This window comes from Equus caballus, chromosome 5 (genome assembly GCF_041296265.1).
Source record: "Equus caballus isolate H_3958 breed thoroughbred chromosome 5, TB-T2T, whole genome shotgun sequence".
NCBI lineage: Eukaryota > Metazoa > Chordata > Mammalia > Perissodactyla > Equidae > Equus > Equus caballus.
In genome coordinates this window covers 55,762,832-55,783,532 of record NC_091688.1, presented here as the reverse complement: position 1 = coordinate 55,783,532, position 20,701 = coordinate 55,762,832, and the positions used below count along the sequence as shown (strand labels likewise).

Genomic DNA, 20,701 nt, shown 5'->3' with positions numbered 1-20,701 from the left:
CTCAGATGAGCCTGTTAGATGACTTTAGTAATGGAATGAAGTCTCTGAGTTCTCCATGCCCTCTGAGTTCTATTTGGGAAAAGGGGAGGTAACCTGAAGCCTGCAATTTCCATGCCAATAATCCAATTAAGGAGACTAAGAGCACATATCTCTCAGCTGCTTAAAGCACTCTCCACCTGACAACCAGCGCCTCTCTCAGTTATACACAGAGGCAAGGACCCAAAGTCATCGCTGAGATCTAAGCCTTTTAAACAGGCTTTGCAAAGAAGTGACAGCAATATTTTTTATGTCTATTTCTTGTTGATCAGACAAAGGCTCAATGTCATTAAATGTTCAGCCTCCTGTGCGCCAACATGCTTTGAAGGTGGAAGCAAAAACGGGAAGAGAAGTAACAGGCACTACACCAGATAGCTTATATACATTATCTCGTGCCGTTCTCACAGAAAACCCTCTGAAGTAGGCATTATCGTTACCATTGTACAAATGAGCAAACTGAGGCTTGGCAAGATTAAGAGGCTTTTCTCACATTATGTAACTAGGAGGTTTCAGAGCGGGATCTGAGTTAGTCTGACACTAAAGTTGATGCTCTTTCCGCTACATGCTGTTGCCCAGTTTTCAGATCTAGACCTGCAGAGCTGTGTGCTTCTACTCTGAACTTGGAAATGCAGAGCTAATGTTCAGGCTGTTCAGCTCCATGGAACTAAAAGATCAGCAGTTCTTTTGGGAGAGGAGAAAATTCAAACCAAGGTCAGAAGAGAATTTTTCTTCCTCGGTGGCAGGGCAGTTATATTAGGAATATTTTAGGTCTCTTCACGAACTTAACATTATTCAACAAGTACAAATGTAAAAGCCCCTCTTTTGTCGTATTTCACTTCCTGTCCCCAGTCCCCCCTGGGTAAAACATCCAAATGTGACAGATAGGTCACTGAAGATCACTGTCAATGTCAAATCACTCTTTGCTTTAGCCTAGACCATAAGCAAAACAACCTTAGAAGGTACTTGGAAGATGTTTGGACTTTGAGAAATGTATGACAGCTTTGAAAGACAAGAAAAGGCAGCTGAAGTCATTCCTACTTGTGCAGAATTTCATTTATTTAGGCTTAACCTGGGTCATAGTTCAGAGCACAGAAGTTTTTGATAGTCCTAAATGGATATCTATGCTAGAGGAGAATTCATCTGTTAATAATGTATGTGAAAACACTTTATAAACATTGAAGTATCAAATTAACATAGAAGATTGTATGCCAATGATTAAGTTAATCAGGGAGACCAGGAAAAAATAAGGACAAATACGGGTCCTAGTTTTCTAGAACAGTCCTAATTTCAAATATTTTATTTCATTTTCCCCATAAAATTAAAATTCTGGAGACCAAGTTTTGGTTCAGAAAATATTCCTTATGAAAGCACAGAAAATGCATAAATGGAATAATCAAAAGTTGGTCACCAGCCACATGGTTATATTCGATCTAAATACCTCTTGCACCAGAGCGCCTCCAAAAATTGATCATGATTGACTGGGTGGTCTTCAAGATTTACCAGTCAATTTTAGGCTAGCAGCTGTCAACAAGGCCTCTCCCTGAGGCTCTTGGCATTTTTTTCTGGGTGAAGTGACACAGTGCTCATCTCCAAGCCATTGCTCAATTGCTCTTTGCAACCACAACTACTTGCAACCTCCCAACACCCTCCCCCACTACCACAGGCATAGGACCACCAGACATCTGCCATGGTGGTCTTTTAATTTCCATGACATGAAAAGGAGGGCTTCTCTCAAAGGCCCTAGAAGAGCTGGTCCTATACTTTGTTGGAATATTCTCACTGAGCACCAATAAACAAACAAATTCATGTGAATGCACTAAAGAGGAAGAACTATGTAGCCAATTTCCAAGCAACAAGTGTAATTTAACTACGACTTCTGGAGACAGTGCCCTTGGAGGTAGCAATTTCAAACACGAAGGAGGTTAGACTTTTGAGGACAGCCAGGAACACACAACGTAATGCCCTTCAAATTGTACTCAGGACACCACCAGCTACACTAAGTTTAAAATCCACTAAACCTATCAAGCCAAACATAGAGAATTATCTTGTTTAATGAATATAAGAGCAACTATATAACAACCCCTCTAGTAATCTTCTGAATTCAGCCATTCAATCAATCATTTATTTATTCAGCAAATACTTATTGATTACCTAGCCTGTGCCTGGCGATGTGCTGGGTACTGTGAGGGCCACAAAATTGAATAAGATATGATCCATGTCCTCAGGATCTTACAAAATCACTTAGGAGACAGGAGAGGTCAATAAATAATTTAATAAAAGTAGCATAGTCAAAATCCAGTGTGGCACATAGCCTGCTGAGGATTGGAATTCAAAAGACCAAGTTTTAAAGTTCACTTCCTTTTTTTCCAACTGTCTATTCTTGAACAAGTCACTTAACCTCTTTAAGGTTTAGTTTTATCATTTGTAAAATGAGGAAATCATTAGCACCAACTTTGTGAAATTTTTATGAATCACTAACAAAGTATGTGTCTGTATACCTATGTAAATACTTTGTCCATAGTGAAACGAATATATGAATGCTAATTTTCATGTATTATTATCTAAGAAGAGTATCAACAAAATGCTATGAGTTTAGGTGTGAGAAGAACCTCTTCCAGCCCAGGGGTCTTTTCTGGACCTAATGAAGAGATGTTTGCGAGATAAAAAGGCAGGGATGGGGAAAATAGGAGAAAGATCTTCAGGAAAAGGGAATTTTATAGCAAGCCATGGCAGTAAAGTCTACGGAACAGCAAGTAACTCAGACCACATCTGTATTCTTCCTCTTGTATCCTCAGCACCTGGAACAGTGTCTGGCACCTATTATACACTCAATAAAATGTTGTTTTTCTTGAATGAATGAATGAATGAAATGCTGAATGTTTAGCAAAACAAGAGAAGAGATGTGGCTGGAGAAGACCTAGGAAGGTAAGCTGGAGCCAGATAAAGAATCTTAAATACTATTCTTCTGATCTTCTTCAGAAGACCAATATATCCCTAGCAATGAGGCGTGTTAATTGAATGCATGTTCTGAACGAAATCCAAAGAGGGTTACCTCCACCCAAAGTCTTAACCATTGGAACCCCACTAGCTTTTCCTTCCACGACTGTGAGTTGTGTTAAAACTGTTTGGCAAGGTCTGACCTGAAATCTTTCAGAGGTATCAAATGAGTTCAGTGAATTCAGTCACTTCTGTGAGTAGCAGTCATGATCATCTAGAAAATTCTCAAATACTAACTGTTCTCCACATGAACCCAAGAAGAGAAGATACATGCAGTCATGAAGATAAAATGGGGAAAGGAACAAGCCCTTCTACAAGTGCTGGGGCTGATGATGCTAGGAGGGTGGAGGGGAGGACAGCAGAGATGCCCTCTCCTTCAGGAACAGGATGACTCCACAGACAGCTCCTGCACCCTTCAGACTCCCACACAGCTAGTGTCCCTGCCTCTCCACAGTGAAGTAAGGTTTCCAGAAAAGCTGCCAGGAAGGGGAAAGAGCACAGTCCTCCTTGAGAATCACACAGACCCAGCTGTATGACTGTGGGCAAACAATTCAACCTGTCTGAGCCGGTTTCCTCATCTAAAACAACAGACATACTGATGGCTCTCAGTAAAGTTCCTGGCACACAGTGTTAAATGTTAGTTCCTTCCATCATTTGGAAGGGGAGCTGACCAGAAGGGTGAGATCTTTTCCCAATCACTTCCCCATCCATATCTGAGAGGGAGAAAGAAACTTTGTGTTCTTTCAAATGGAGAAAAGCAAACCCTAATAAAGAAAATTTAAAATGTAGAATAGGAAATGGTCACATGGTGAAGAAAATAATTCAGGGCCTAGAGCAAAAACTATCAAAATTTAATGGTGTTAGAAGGAGAAATGATGGAAAGGCAGAAGGAGGGAAAGCAAAGAAATAGCAAAAGTGGCAGCTAGTAAAGTCTGTTTGTGGGTGGGTTTACTTAAGTGATGCTCTCCTGGTCCATGATGGCTGCCACACTATTTGAGAAGGAAAATGACTAAAATCTGAAAGAAGAGAAAACAGGGCAGACCTTGGGAAAAGTTGTATGTTGGATCTTCAGTCAGGAAGTGGGGCCAGGGAAGCAAACTCTAGCCTTGAACAGAGAAGCAGAGAGCTCAGCCTTGACTGAAGAAGCAGCCCAAGGGCACTACTCCACAAGAGGTGGAGAAGACAGGAAAGCTGTGGGAAACTGCAGGGTCCCCTGACTCCGTATTGACAGCATTTTCAAGAGCATTCACCCTCTGACTCAGGATGAGGCAAAGACACACTGAGGAGGCAGAAAAGATCTAGAGCCTAAGGGAGCATCCCAGGAAGGAGGAGTGTAAGGTCTGAGAGTTGGGCATTAGAACCCTACTTGATGAGTGAGATCCTTGAGATTCAGCCAAGGTGCCCAGTGCCACCCTCCCAGAAGCTTCAGAGAAAAGAAAAGGACCCGGATCTCTCTTACTCCAAAGCTTGAACTCATCCACCATCCTACACCTTCAGAAACCCTAAAATCAATGCTTTGACAACAGAAAGGAACCCACTTTTGGGGTACAGAGCAAGCGCTGAGAGTTAAATGAATACCCTGGATTAATTTATAGCAGTGTCTTTACATTTACAACTCACCAACCTCAGCTTGAGATGCTTGCAAAACTTAGAATCCTACCCTCACAGCTCAAGTCCCCAGACCCCTCTAGGAAAAGCCCAGCTCCCGAATCTCTTTTGTCTTCTTTTTTTCTTCTAAAGCCCTCTCCATAAGAGAATGAGTTCCAAAGGATGCTAACCCCAGGATGGATTTTTGGTGATGGCCAAGAAGAAGAAGGTGGGGAAAAGTAAGGAATTGCCTAACACTGTCTTCTGTGTAAAGGCTGATTTGGGAATCCAAGAGTCAACATGTTATTCTGAACTCCATTCCTGACTCCTTGAGTCATCTTGCCCAGGTCACTTAATTCCATTCATTCCTTGGCTAACACCTTGGCTAAGGCATGCCTCTGTTTTTCCCCAGGCCTACCTACCTTGAAGGGTCAGAATGACCCTTGAAGAGACAGTGTCCTCCAAGTGTGTCAGCATTTCAGAAACTGACAGCTTCTAAAATAGCTGTGTGTTGTTGGGTGTCTGTTGCCTTCTGAAGGAGAGGTGGTGTCACCGAGGCAGCAGGATTTCCTTGCCAAAGTTGCTCCCACCCTCCTCCCTATAAGGCTCTGCACTGCCTTTCCCTGTCCTGGCCCAGGAAGACTCGAGCCCAGGAGCCGTGGCATTTAAGCACTGTCAGAGTTCCCACTTCAATCCTGGTAGTGGTGCCAGTTCAGCATCTGTCATGGTGACCCAGCCTGAACTGTATTTAGAAGCTTCGGACATGGCACTGTGTCCCAGCCCATCTCAGAGTGACAGGAGATTTCCTGAGCACCTGGGCTTGTGATTCAAGTGCTCCTCCTCCCAGGGAACGGGGGTCAAAATGACTTTCCTAATGATCTGTTTCCTTCTCAGGAGGGTACCCATCTGTTGGAGGCCTCTCTCAGAGACTGAGTCTCCATCAGCGCTATTATATAATGCTATTTTAAAAATCCATACGTCTTATAAAGCTTGCAAGACATGGCAGAGGAAAGAGAGAATAGCAGGGAATTTAACCAGAAAATACGGTTTAGTGTTCAGTTCACAGATTATTCTTAAAAGTTAAATTTTCCTGGAATTACATCCTGGGAGTGCTCAGAATCTACCAGATATTGCCAGTGAATAGAGAGAGCCTGCCTATGACTCTTGACTTCTAGAGGGACAGTGCATAATTCACTTCATCTTCTAGGCAGCCTCTATGCCAATCTTAAAAGTAGCCTACTAGACTCTAAAAAAAATTATAAGTTATTCCTGGTTAGTGGTAACAAAATAAAACCTCATTTATTTACACTTTAATATAATCTCCCCTGGAGAGGTAGACTGATAATCGTGTAACACTAATCAGGTGGGCTGTCAGTTTTGAGGGTTACTGCACAGAGACGGGGTCTAGGACATCAACTCTGCTAGACCACAGGAGAAAGAAAGGCTTTTTCCCAACTGACCCTCAACTTTCTGCCCCAGTGTCCCTGACCAGAGGCCTATGGAGACACCCTGTCATTTAAAAGGCATCAGTGTTTGGCCTCTCCCCATTTCTGGGCAGGGACCCAACACTCAGAGAATGTGGTTTTAGGATCATGGCATCTAATCCATTCAAGGATTATTTTCCCCCCTACTGCTCAGATGGGTGTGTTAATCATCACCTCCCTTTGTTCTGTAATAAATTCAGCCCCAGCTAATTCCAAGCCTCTATGCATCACTGGAGTTTAAAGATGGCGTTTTGACAGGTCAGATATTTAGAATCAATAGACCACCAACCAGTCAAAAATCTTAAGTAGTTTTAGGAACATGTGGAAGTAATTTTTTACAAGAATTCACAAGTCTGGAGGATGAGATCTTATCGATGGCGTGTGGGCTGTTGTATATATTAAAGTATTACTTTATACACCATATTCTTTATATACGATGTAATCAAAATGGATTTAACAGTAAAGGTAGATTTTCCTTATTATTACCAAATATTGCACATGCTATCACATACAAATTACAATGCAGTATACACCATATAGCACCTTTAAAAGAACCAATAAAAGACTAAGATAAAACTACGAGTGAATGTGCAATGACCACATATTTAAAATACAAATGTTATAGGCTAGGGAATTTCATAGAAATCATAATATTTTGTACTGGCTCTATAACTACATTTTAATTACAATCATGTCAACTGCATGCAGTGAATCTTTTTATAAAGGAAAAATTATTCCACAAAACATTAATTTCTAATGTTTTAAATGAAGAGGTTATTGATCTAAAGTCAATGGATGGGCTTTGGGGGTTTATAAGTAACCTAAAACTATAAGTCAAATTTGTAAGAACTTGCATTTTTCTGGGAAGAGAATGTGTGGTATTTATGGGGAAACTGTGACTTTAAAAGGACAAGGACTACTGGTTTGATATGTTTGCTTCAAGTGGGAAAAACACCGATTTTCCAAGTTCCGTTCTGCTGTAATGTAAAGTATTTCCCCTTAGCCAGATATTTCCAATGGGAGAAATATTCAAAAGGATAAGACACAGAATACTAGTGGTGCACCTTAATAAAAATGCATTCTTTGTCTCCCTTACGAAGACAAAGTGGTTGTGTTTCTCTGTGAATGTTAAACGGTCACATGGGAACACCCAACTTTCTCTGTATGGTTCCTTATGTCCTATTTATCTTCATTTTAACCCCATATACATGTATGTATAAACGGTTGGGTTTTTAAAAACTATAATCCATATCAAATCATTTTTGGAAGTGGGGGATTATAAATTATCTTTAAGTGAATGAAAATGGGGCTTTTCTTTTGGCCTTGCTACTTTTGCTCTTTCTTACTGTCTTGCTCTCCCTCACGCTGGCTCTCAGAAAAACCTCAGTGGCACAAGATCCCCAGGCTTACCAGGCTGTTCCTCCTTATGTGTGTCAAAAACACAGCAAGTTTGCTATTGCAGGACACACAGTCCAGTCCCCTCACCAGAGATGTGCTGTCGGTCGGTGGTCCCCATACCTCAGAAGAAATCCTCCTGCCACCCCCACACCCTCCCCCGCCCCATGTCCTCTAGGGCAGTGCCTGTTATCTGGGAAAGCTGGACACAGCGAGTAGGTGATGCTGCCCGCGGCAGGGCTGCCAAGGCTTTCCTAAAGGCCACGGCACCTGAGCCGGCCTGCGAGAACATTTTGGTGAGCTCAGTTTGTTTGCTCCCGAGAACCTCCCTGCCCTCACAGTCTATTTTTACCACACCATGACGCTGAAGACTCTGCTGTCACTAAAGTGGGTGATAAATAGAGTAAACTCTCCATTATCTATCATTCTATGGTGAAAGGAACCCTGGATTCAGAATCAGAAGGCAGGAGTTTGAGCCCTGGTTCTGACTTTGACATGACCTTGAGGAAGCCCTTTAACCCTGCTGAGTTTCAGTTGAGGCATCTGGGGAAAGTGGACAAAGAATCCGACTACTCGCACAACTCAGAGTCCTCAGCAGGGTACAATAATGCAGATGAAAGCACTTTGCAGACTACAAAGTGCCTTAGAAATTAACTTATCAGCACTCCCTTTAACCATTTAACCCACAGAGATTTCTCCCTGTGCTCTAAACACTGTGGTAAATCCATACTGATTTTACAGCGCCGATAAAGAGAGGAAACTGAGACTCCGAAACCAAGTGGCAAAGTAAGAAACCTGCTTGCTGGGAGCCTGAGTCATCTCCTCACTCATCCACACCTCCCCCATCGTGCACGCTTAATTTACTCTTGCTGGGCAACCACCGCCTCATCTTTAAAATGGAGATGATAATCCCTGGCTCCTGTGAGGAAAAAAGATCTAGAAAAAATGACCTCCTCAGCAGCTTGTTCCATGACCTATGATTCCGCTAGATGTGACCAAGGTCACAGAGCACCTAATGGTGGAGTGGGGACTCACACTCAGGTTGGCTGACCAATGAACCCCATCATATCATTGCTGCCATCGCCTATGAACCACAGCACCTGCCCATCTCTCCAGTAACGACCCTGTGATACGACAAGATCCTGAATTATTCTTGAGAAATCACAGTACGATTAGTCTTTCCCAAGCTAAGTGCAGTTTACCATATTCTGGTTCTCTGGTGATCAAAGTATACAGCATCTTTTCACCGACCAAGCAAAATGGCTCATCCCCCTAATGAGGCAGGCAGATTCCCTCTTAAATGATCAGACTTCAGTCCACTCCAGAAGATCTGTTCTATCACATACTCCTCTACATGGAGATCACAAGGCTGTAGGATAGTAATGCTAGGCAAACTGCTTTGATCTTACCAGTGACAGGAGACTTTGGTCAATCCAATGGCAAAATGTTTTGTGCATAAGCCCATGGGATTCCCAGACCTGCAGAAGAGCTGGCCTTCTGCTCCCTTAGTGTGAAATGAAGGCCACTCCCAGTGAAATCTCAGGTTTTCCATAAAGTTACTCAGCTTCTCCAGCGTCAAACATTCCTGTCTCTTTTCTCCCTGGGCCTCAGTGTAGCTCTTCTCTCAAAGTCTACCTCACTCCTTTGGCCCCCAGAGTGGCTGTTGTGGCAGGACTCAACAGTGTTTACAACTTTCTTTAAAAGCTACAAGGAACGCCTAATGAAGGATGCTGCCATTGCTTCTCATTTCTTAAAAGGAACTTCTGGAGCACGCTGCTTGTTACCTCAGAGGAAGTGACTTCCCTTCCCTCCAGAAAGACCCTACCATGGTTTAGGTTGCAATTACACATCTGGATTCAGCTCTCACAAAACTATTTATCCCTGGAGATGAATGTTCTGCTAACTCAGTCCTTAGAAGAAAGAATGTGACATGTTTCTGATCATGCTCCTAACCTAAACTACCTGTGACAGATTTCCTTCTTTTTATTATTTACAATTTAATAGTGAGCCAATATCGTCCATGATAAAATACATCCTCTTAGGCAAGGGGGGGCAAATGAGTTTAAACATATGTCAACACTGGTCATTAGACTATGGCAGTTGAGAGGACAAAATTGGGGAGTATGAGGCCCAATCTAGGCTTAGAGGGAAGAGTACCAGATCAATTAGTGATGTCTGCCATGGGCAAAGGAGTAGGGGATAGCAGCCTGCATCTTACCTGTTAGCTATCATTTTCTTTACAAGGTATCTACTGAAATGCCACCATGCATGAATCACCATGTTGTCCCTCTTACCTGCTTTAAGGGAATAAAAGATATCATGTCATTGTTCATATTTTATGTCATTCTTTCCAAGTAGACCAGGTTTTCTGGAGGCCGTAGCTAGGCCACTAATCTCTCTTCTCTAGCAATAAGGTCATCATGTTAGCAAACTTCCTCTGCTCTGACACAGTTGTGGTTTTAATAGAGAATTAATGTCTTCATCAGTATCTGTGCTATTTCACACTTCATTTCCTTCCCCAACTCTTGGACGAAAACCATCTGGTCCTGGTGATTTACTTTGTGGGAGTTTCTTTCAAGTTAGTTCTCTTCTCTAGGGATGCCACGCAAGCATTTTCAGGGTTCCAGCTGGGGAGCACCCAGCCTTGAAACATCAGTGGGTGATCAAGTTATTCAAGAAAGCCAAAGGCCTTGGCAGGGACCTGACAGTGAAGCCCTAAGCCGAGGCCTTTGAGTCTGAGGGTAACAGGAGCAGCTGCTACGTTTTCTGCCTCTCAGTCAGCACTGGTTCAGTGGCTCAAGGTGGTCTCCATCACCAGGACCCTGAGAACTGGCAACAGATGAGAGGAAAGCACAGACGCTTTGAAACCATGATCCACAATTCAGGCTGGCTCCAGATCTCTCAGTAAGTTTCACAAAGTCTCCAAAGAACCTCAAGGCAGCAATGGTCTTAAACTTCTATGTGTCCTATAGTTGTAGCAACACCCAACCCAGATTCTCTAAGACTGTCCTAATTTCAAATAGTCCATTCTGTGGTCCTTGAAATACATTTGCATTTAAAATATATAGATAGGAGATAATAGCCTAATTTCTGGCTTGAAAAACCATCCCTTATCATAAGCACACACTAAAATACTTCACTTTTTAATTTGGCACATTCTAGCCACATGGCACAACCGGAAGGAATGAATAGGGAGGGTGAAGGAAGAAGTGTCATGACTTCAAAAGAATTTTAAAGGACTGCTCTTAGAGGACAGAAACAGAAAGTACCCCTCCACAGTCACTGTCACACAGCCTGGGGGTCTGGGCACCTGTGGCTTGTGAAGGAGAGATTCTTTTACTGATTTGAGGCCTGTGGCCTGATCAAGACAGGCCCATGTCTGACTTGTTCTCCACTGGAAGGGGATAAAGAAAGGATTGAGGATGAAGGACTCAAGATGAAGTTGGTTAATGCAGAGCAAAGACCTACCGGCATAAAGTGGACCTCTCTCTTCATGCATCCTTCGAGCAGAAGCCCATACGATGTGGTCTCATTTTTTACCGTAAACATAGTTTAAATGAGGACCGGAGTCATGTTGAACCATTGAAGTATCTGCCAATGGCAGCAGAAGAAAATATATAAGCACTTTCCCTCAGAGCAAATTCCAAACAGAGAGAGCCACACTGAGGCCTTCCAGAGAAGCTTGTTCAAGTGGCACTGGCCTGAGCTGCAGGACCTCTGATGTGGTTTTGCTGTTACTGTTTTGTTTTTTAAAAATGAATATCTGATACTCATACCTTGCTAACCATAGGCCTGCCCCTCACCATTTTCCAACAGGTAAGCTTTAATCAGAATACTGGACAGAGTTCAAATACCATTACTAAGAAAAATAAGAAAAAGAACACCTTTAATTTCTCAAAGCTTGCTGGTATGAAAGCACAACGTGCTTCATACTTCTCATTGGAGGAGCAGGTGGATCAGTCTCAACATCAGCATGTGACTTTGGTTCTTTGCCAAATGAGGCAGTAAAAACAGGAAAGCCCAGCATGTCAGCGTAGTACTCTGAATAGGCGCTGATCTTTATGGCCCCAAAAAGCAACACACATGAGCAATTTTCATACTGCAACAAATTTAAACTGTTAGGAACAGATAGGATCATTGTACTATTCAGATGCTGTCTAGCTATATAGAATAAGAACAGACTACTCCAGAAAACAAATGACTAGGGAAAAAGCTACATCAGTAATGTCACAAAACACCTAGTTGGGAATAAATTTCCTTGATAGCAGATAAAAGATTCTCCTTAATGAAAGCCTAGAAATGTCCAAAGTCCAGCTGTCAGAAGAATAACAAAAGAATGGGGAAGAGGTTTATCGTCCCCAACTGGCTTGGTATCCTAAATTCTTACTAGAGTCCTCCGCTGAGTTCTGTGGAGTTCTACACACAGGCAACTGGTAACACGCAGTTCCCTAGAATAAGAAGCAGGCATGTCATCTCTGGTAAGGAATAGGAGTAACCTGTGTCACTCTTACTTCTCCCAGCTGGAGAAAGGCCACTGGAGGGGTTTTGAGTAACAATAATAACAGTCGTTGGCTCTGAGCCCAGGGCAGGAGATCTGTGGAATCCCAGGCCCTGGTCCTCCCCCTCTGGCTGGCAGGGTCTCCAAATGGCTCTCAAGCTCTCCTTGGCAGTCGTTAAAGTTCACCTGCTGCAACCACAGGTGCCATTTTCTGCTCAGCCTCATGGCCTTGGTTGCAACACCCCATTGTTCCAAATCCTGGGTGGTAAAACCTAAAGGTCACCATCGAGCTGGGCCAAAATTGCTTCCTGCTCCCATCCCTGCCAATTTGCACCACATACTCCGAAGGTCACCAACTTGATGTCAGTGCCCCCTGTCTCTACATGGGCCTCACTGCTCCTCCAGACCTACAGCCCCTACAACATTCTCTCTCTTCCCTGTGCCATCTCTGCTGCAAGTATGAGAGGACCCTGTCCCCAGCAGTGGTGGAAATCTGAATGTGACTCTAGCAATGCCTTCAGCTCACAGGAATATAAGACCAGAGTAGAAGATGACACAAGTATACAAAAAGGAGTGCAATTTTTCTAAAAAATGGTTTTCTGGGGGCCGGCCCCGTGGCCGAGTGTTTATGTTCACATGCTCCCCTTTGGCGGCCTGGGATTTCACTGGTTTGGATCCTGGGGGCAGACATGGCCCTGCTCATAAGGCCATCCTGATAACGCATCCCACACAGCACAACCAGAAGGATCTACAACTAGAACATACGAATATGTATTGGGGATCTTTGGGGAGAAGAAGAAGAAAAAAAAAGTGGTTTTCTGTGCTTAAGACCAACCACGTCTTCAGATTGAAACCAAGATTCTCAATTTTCAATTATAAGTGTGAGTTCTCTTCTCACCTAGGGCCCTCACTGAGAGGCAACAATCTTAGGCCCACTCTTTTTATAAGACTTTTTACAATCCTGGAGCCAACCATCAGTTCCAGGTGTTTAATCCCTCTGTCTCCTGGGCAGCCTACCTTAACATAGCCTTAAACACCCACGTGGGGCTGGCCTGGTGGCCCAGCGGTTAAGTTCGCATGTTCTGCTTCTCGGCGGCCCGGGGTTCGCCAGTTCGGATCTCGGGTGTGGACATGGTACTGCTTGGCACACCATGCTGTGGTAGGCGTCCCACGTATAAAGTAGAGAAAGATGGGAACGGATGTTAGCTCAGGGCCAGGCTTCCTCAACAAAAAGAGGAGGATAGGCAGCAGTTAGCTCAGGGCTAATCTTCCTACAAAAACAAAACAAAACAAAGCAAAAAAACACCCACAAATGCCTAGACTGGGCCCCTAAGTGAAGCAGGGCTGAACATCCTAAGGGGGCTAGCCATAGGAGGCTCGTCAAATAGAATCATAGCTGCTCAGGCTCCAGAAAGGCTGACAAGGACTTTTTCTTTGGCCAAGAACCCGCACTAGAGCCCCCAAAAGACAGAAATCAAGTACTCCTTTTATTTGAAATTCAGCTGTCTCAGAAAACAAAGTGTAGCAAACCAAAAGGAAAAGGTCTTTAGCACTTGAAGGATTGGTGGGTCCCATATTTAGACCTACCCTCAGCTCAGGCCTCTTAAGGCAGTATAGAAATCGAGAAAGCAGCCACAAAAGGAGGCTGGAGAAAAGGGAGGCTTTTCATGTTTTAAAAAATATATCAACCCAATCCTGACATTTTTCCACATTGTAAGGACTAGTTTCTGGCCTGTGGCCAGCTGAGAGTATTCTCTTTAAGACTTGATTTTGTGACAAAATTCATTAAGGCCGTTATTCTAATTATAAAACACATTTTAAAATCCAGTTTCATTATTTCACAGTTCACACAATAAGATTTCAGATGGGAATGGAAGACACGCAAGAAAGGCCGTGTGCCTAAAATATGCATAATGTTACACAAATGGGAATTATCTGAAACCCATGTCTTTGTAACCCAGCACTAATATTTTACACACAGGGTTGTTTCGAGTTTCTTTCTTTCTTTTTTTTGTTTATTAACCTCCATGCTCAAGAAAGTCAACAATTCTCCTCTTCACTACATGAAATTTATTTTTAATGTTTTTTTTTTTTTAAGGAAGATTAGCCCTGAGCTAACTACTGCCAGTCCTCCTCTTTTTCGCTGAGGAAGCCTGGCCCTGAGCTAACATCGTGCCCATCTTCCTCTACTTTATATGTGGGACACCTACCACAGCATGGTGTGCCAAGCAGTACCATGTCCACACCCGGGATCCGAACTGGCGAACCCCAGACCCCTGAGAAGTGGAACGTGCAAACTTAAACGCTGTGCCACTGGGCCGGCCCTACATGAAATTTTTAATGAATATTAGCGATTGTTTTCTCACCCCTTACAAAAGTAGACATCATTTCAGCTGATCTGGGTTTCTTCTAAATAAACATTCTAAAATTAACAGGGCCAAGGAATTGTCTTTATTTGGAGTGACAGTAGACTGAACCTGAATATCATAAGCTGTCTACAGTGACCATTGCCCACCTTCTAAGTTCTATAACCAGGAAGACCAAATAAAGCCCAATGTTCTATACCTCAAGAATTGTCACATTACAGCCAGGTAGTGACTGGGAAGAACACTAATCTTCATGTAGACACTTGGGAGACCATCAGTCTGATCAGCTACTTTTCAGTAGACTGTCAAAGCCTTCTTTTTCTCCAATTTGCAATCAAATCAAACTGTAACTTGAACACTAAATGTCACAAATCAACAAAGTCAGATGAATCTTTGGGGACCAAAGCAAGCTAAGGAGTTCCCCTACTTGGCTTGCCAAAGTAAGGATCAAAGAAAGTTTGGAATGGGTGCAGTATCACAACCCTGGAACAGAGGTCAGGTATTTGGCCTTTTCCGGGCTTCCAATGATATTGAATACAACAGATAAATTAAGATCAAGGCACATGGCAGTTCTAAAAGCACCAGCCAGTCCCCAGGAGATCCCAGGGGAGAGCCATCATCCACCACGGGCCAGATCTTGTCCTCACTTGGAGGAATGCCTGTTAACATGGGGGTGGATTACATACAACAATGTCTAATCAAAAGCTCTACAACATGACCAAAAAAGGGGGCAAACTCATCAAGAGTGTTCACTTGATCGAGGAAGAGTTCCTAACGTAGCCCAGAACAAAGTTGACAAAACTCACTATGCTCCAGCTTCTGATTAAGCATATGTGTGTAAGAAGGTGATTACCCAAAATAGCAAGAGAGCTCAAGTGCTTAGGGGAAAACCTGACCCTTTAACTCAAGGCAAGCCTGGCCTACCAGCAAATCTCAAAGACAGGAAATATTTTTGGGCTTAATAACTCAAGCTGATATTCATTTCAGGTTGAGGGGTTCCCTTAATCCAACTATTGGTCTCCACAATTGATGTACACAGGCATCCCAGCTGGAAGTACTGCATCATTTGATAGGTCTTTATTCACTATAGCCTTCAAGTTCTACCAGAACCCACTCCTACCATTAAGAGAGCAAAATCTCAAGCACCTCCTTGGCTGGAAGAATTACAAGACACCAAGCTTCAGGCTTCATCAGGCCCTAGATTAAGGCCAAAGAAGGGAGTATGAAGAATGCAAGCCATCTTCCAAGAAGCTATCTTCATGGACAGTATAGAAGTCACTTCCATGGTGTCATTTTAGGGTTTCCAGGAAGGCCTCCCTTGCCCTAAGTTTGCCTACAACTCAACATTGGAGATCATCTAGGTCATGGTTTTATTTTTACTTAAAAGAGACTTTTCAAAGGCCATCTGCTTTTTAAATAAGGAATAATGTAGTTTAGAAAAAAAAATGATGTTTAGGAAAAGTAAGGTCTGGAACTGCTATAGTGATCTTGCGTCTACCAGGAAAAATCTAGAGCCACTCAAGGGCCATGAGGTTAAGCTAACACAGCAAAATCTGTATATTTACCTGAGACAACAAATCTCATCACTATATCTCCCATCTCACACATCCCAAAGCAATCAGAGTTGTTTCAGAAAAATAATCAATCGATGAATAATTACTAAGCACATACAATGAGGGATGCCAACAAGTATAATGCAGAGCCCTGCCCCAAGGCATTTATAACATATAGAGTGTAGACAGTTGGAAATATAAAATGTTAGATCAGAAAAAAACCTGGCATGGTGTCTGCTAGGTGATACTCTTTCTGTGAGAGTCTGGAAACACAGCTCACAAGCAACTTTACAGAGTATGAGCTCTCTGCTCTAGGACAATCAGGGAATGAAAAAAGGCAGAGAACCACACAAGGTCATGCTCTCCTGCTTCAACTCCATGACCCTATTCTAGGCTCCAAGAAATGCTTGTGTATGGAAACACTGAGATTTACAGCCCAGGTGTAAAAGGTCATCGATAAAACAGTTCATCTTTCCAGGCGAGGTAAATGCACATAGAGTTCATTCTAGGTCTGCAAAGATCTCCTGTCCTGATGGTTTTGAGCTATGGGGTCTTTCCTGCCTTCTCCGACCTCATCCATAACCTCCTCCTCACAACTAGTACAGACTTACTGTTGACACTCATATAATGCTGTGGTGACAATTTACATTCTTTCATGTCTATTTGTCATGGCTTCTTGAATGCTCTTCTTTTCTTCCCTACTTGATTATAAACTTCTTGGGAGCAGCGACCATATTTTATGCTTTAAAGAATCAATAAGGGCTAAGCACAGAACCAACCATCACTAGACAGAATAATATCAAGTTAACCGAGGGGTTTATTGCAGTTCTTAACAAACATACCCAGATAAATCAATTACCTAAATCAAAATGATACATCAGTGCATCTTTGTGAATCACATGCTGGATTTAAATGCCAAACCAAAGGAGAACAATGGATTCAGATAAGACTAACTGATGACACCTTTTCACAGGAAATGCTAATGACTTTACACAGACAATATGCTGCATAGTATGTGAAAACAACAAATAACATCCAGACAGTTGACTTTCCACAAGGAATCCAAACTCTACCCTCAGGGAGAATAACCTCCTCCCAAAATAAAATAGCTAATGAATTAAAATTTAATCATATTGTTCTAAGGCTGGGGCAGGAAAAGTACAAGACAAGCCTGGAACATCTTATTATATCAGAAAGTAAGAAAGTACTCAGAGAATAAAAGGAACATGTCAAAGCACAGAGGAGCTAATTTGAAAAGACTTTCACTGTACAAACCAGGAGTGATTTGAGTATCAAAATAAATAATGATAAGAACAGATTAGTATCCATTAAATAAAATAGGAACCCATGAGTCCATGAGTCCATTTGAATAAATATTTTTAAATTAATTAATAAAAAAGCAAAGCTCTTCCATACAATAGAAGGTCAACTAATAAATACAGAAGAAATGATGGAGATAAAAATACCATCATCAACGGACTTCCAGTTTCTGGTCCAGCATGTAAGGAGCTTAGAAGTTGTCACTCCATTGTAAGAAGTAAAAACCTAAACAAACTGAAAAACCAGCAACTCTTCTTAGATATGTCAGAGAAATGAGGTCACAAGACAAACCACTCCCCACAAAATTGGAGAGACAGGTAGATATTGAGAATCACAGCTTACCCAAGCAGAAACCCATGGGCACAAACCTCTGCAGGAATGAGTGCCAGGGTAGGAAAACCTAAACTGTAACTGACAAATTACTAGAGGCTTAGTGGACAAGTCTGAAAGAGAAAAACTCCAGGAAAACCAAGTCAGAGGGGGGCCCCCCATGCTTTTGTGAGCTTTACCTCCAGGAGCTCTTCATAGCGAATATTAGAGAAAAGTCCCCTCATGCTTCCAGTAGGGGGAGGGGATAAAAGAACAATTTTGAAATGTTCCAGAACATTCTCTTCTCAACAAGGCCTGCCCTCAGAAGAAACTATTTACTAGAGCCTAACCTACCTTGGGAAGGGACATACCCAACTTCAGCACCCTCTAGCCACCTAAATGGGAGGGAAGAGAAAACTGAAGAGCACTGGTACAGTTTACAGTCCAGAAGCACCAGCTCACCTGTGCCCTAATCATAAGACTATAGAACACTTCCTCTCCCTCCATACCTTACCATCACATCACCAGAAGCCTATTTACTACAGTTCCTTTCCTTAGAACACCATGTTCAGATTTTAACAGAAAATTACAAGGCATATTAAAGGCAAAAAAAAAAACAGTTTGAAGAGACTGAACAAGCATCAGAACCAGAATCAGATATGACAAGAATATTAGAATTATCAGACCAGAAATTTAAAACAACTATGATTAATACACTAAGGGCTCTAATGGAAAAAGTGGACAACATGAAAGAAAAGATGGATAATGTATGCAGAGAGATAAGCACTCTAATAAAGAATCAAAAAGAAATGCTAGAGATCAAACATCCTGTAACAAAAATAGGGAATGCTTTTGATGGGCTCATTAGTAGACTGGACGAGGCTCAGGAAAGAATCTCAGAACTTGAGGATGTGACAACAGGAACTTCTAAAACAAACTCAAAGAGAGAAAAGACTGAAAAAAAACAGAACAGAATATCCAAGAAAAGCAGGACAACTACAAAAGATGTAACACACACCATAATAGGAATACAAGAAGGAGAAAAGAGGAATATAAGCAATGTTTGAAGCCATACTGACTGAGAATTTCCCCCAAATTAAGGTCAGACACCAAACTATGGATCCAGGAAACAGAGAACACTAAGGAGGATAAATGGCAAAACAAACAAACAAACAAACAAATCTATTCTTGGACACATCATACTCAAACTTCTGAAAATCAAAGATAAAGAAAAAATCTTGAAAGAAGCCAGAAGAAAAAAAATCTTACCTATAGAGGAGCAAAACTAATAATTACTTCTGATTTTTCTTCAGAAACCATGCAAGCAAGAAGAGAACGAGTGAAATATTTAAACTGTTGAGAGGAAAAAACAACCAACCTAGAATTTTGTACCCTACAAAATTATCCCTCAAAAGTGAAGGAAAAATAGTTTATCTGATAAAAAAAAAATTGAGGGAATTTGTTGCCAGTACACCTGCTTTGTAAAAAAAGTTCTTCAGAGGGAAAGAAAATGATATAGGTCAGAAACTCAGATCTGCATAAAAAAAGGAAAAGCACTGGAAGTGAACATAAAATAAAAAGTTTTATTTTTCTTATTAATTCATCTAACAGATAATAGTTTATTGAAGATAATAGCAACAATGTATTTGATTATGTATGCTTATATATTTATGTATGCTTATATGTGTATATATGCAGATTCATAAATATATATATAAGCATACACACAAGCATATATATATATGTTATACCAATTAAAAGATAGAGATTGTCAGAGTGAATGAAAAAAATAGACCCAACTATATGTTGTCTATAAGAAACCCACTTAACATAAAGACACATATAGATTAAAAGTAAATAGATGGGAAAAAATATACCATTCTAACAACAGTCAAAAGAAAGCAGGAGTAGCTATGTTAATTTCAAACTTGGCAGATTTCAGAACAAGGAAAGTTATCAGGGATTAAGAGGGTAATTACATAATGACAAAGGGGTCAATACTTCAAGAAGATATAACAGTCCTTAATGTGTATGTGCTTAACAGCAGAGCGTCAAAATACGTAAGGCAAAATTTGATAGAACTACAAGGAGAAATAGATGAATCCACTATCATAGTTGGTGAGTTCAGCACCCCTCTATCAGAAAGGGACAGATCCAGCAGGCAAAAAATCAGTAAGGACATAATTAAACTCAACAACACCATTGATCAACTGGATATATTAATATCTATAGACTACTTCATCCAACAACAGCAGAAAACACATTCTTCTCAAGTTCACATGGAACATTCACCAAGATAGAACACATTCTGGGTCATAAAACACATCTTAACAAGTTTAAGAGAACAAAAGTCATACAATGTCTGCTCTCAGACCACAGTGGAATTAAACTGGAAAGCAACAGAAAGATAACTGGAAAATCCCAAAATACTTTGAAAGTAAACAACACACTTCAAATAACATATAGATCAAAGAAGAAATCTCAAGAGAAATTTTAAAATATTTCAAACTACATAAAAATGAAAAGAAAATCATCAGTGGATGCTAAAACAAGTGAGTGAAAGTTTGATTAGCAACAACAGACATTCTCCAAATATCTCTCCATCAATTATTGATTAACTTCAAAGTAGAACAAATTAACTTTACATTGGAGAGAATTGGTTGACACTACCATAACCAAGTGATCAAAGTTAACATCACCAAGGTAGATGCATTAACTACCTTATCATGGTAATCATTTCACAATATATACATACATCGAATCATCATGTTGTATACCTTAAACTTACATGATGTTAAATGTCAATTGTATCTCAACAAAACTGAGAACAAAAAGACAGGGGAGCAAAGCGCAGCTGGGTGATATCTACTCAAAAAGAAAGTTCGCATCACCAAAATTCCAATAAACCATTACCATGTGCTTTTGCTATGGTGCACTGAAGAAGGACACATCACTTCTGTGGTATTCCTAACAAAAATTAATAACCTGAATCTAAACATAAGGGAACATTTGACAAACTCAAATTTAGAGACAGTCTACAAAATAACTGGCTGTGCACATCAAAAAATAACAAGGTCAAGAAAGACAAAGAAAGGCTGAGAAACTGTTCCAGATTAGAGGAGATTAAAGGAGCTTGACAACCAAATGGAATACATG

At 41.4% G+C, this 20,701-nt stretch overlaps 1 protein-coding gene across 6 annotated transcripts in view; it reads right to left on the bottom strand.

Annotated features, from left to right (window-relative positions):
* The window catches only part of TBX15 (T-box transcription factor 15), a 104,197-nt gene that overhangs the window by 53,590 nt on the left and 29,906 nt on the right, over positions 1-20,701 (bottom strand). Inside the window, exon 1 of one of the 6 annotated variants that reach the window (XM_005610275.4) lies at positions 5,043-5,414. The exons of 4 other annotated variants lie outside the window; for them this stretch is intronic. In XM_005610275.4, coding sequence (XP_005610332.1) covers positions 5,043-5,097 — 55 coding nt within the window. In that variant the 5' untranslated portion in view covers positions 5,098-5,414. Of the gene's footprint in view, positions 1-5,042; positions 5,415-20,701 lie in introns of those variants that run through there. One more of the 6 variants, XM_070268458.1, reaches the window with a different exon arrangement.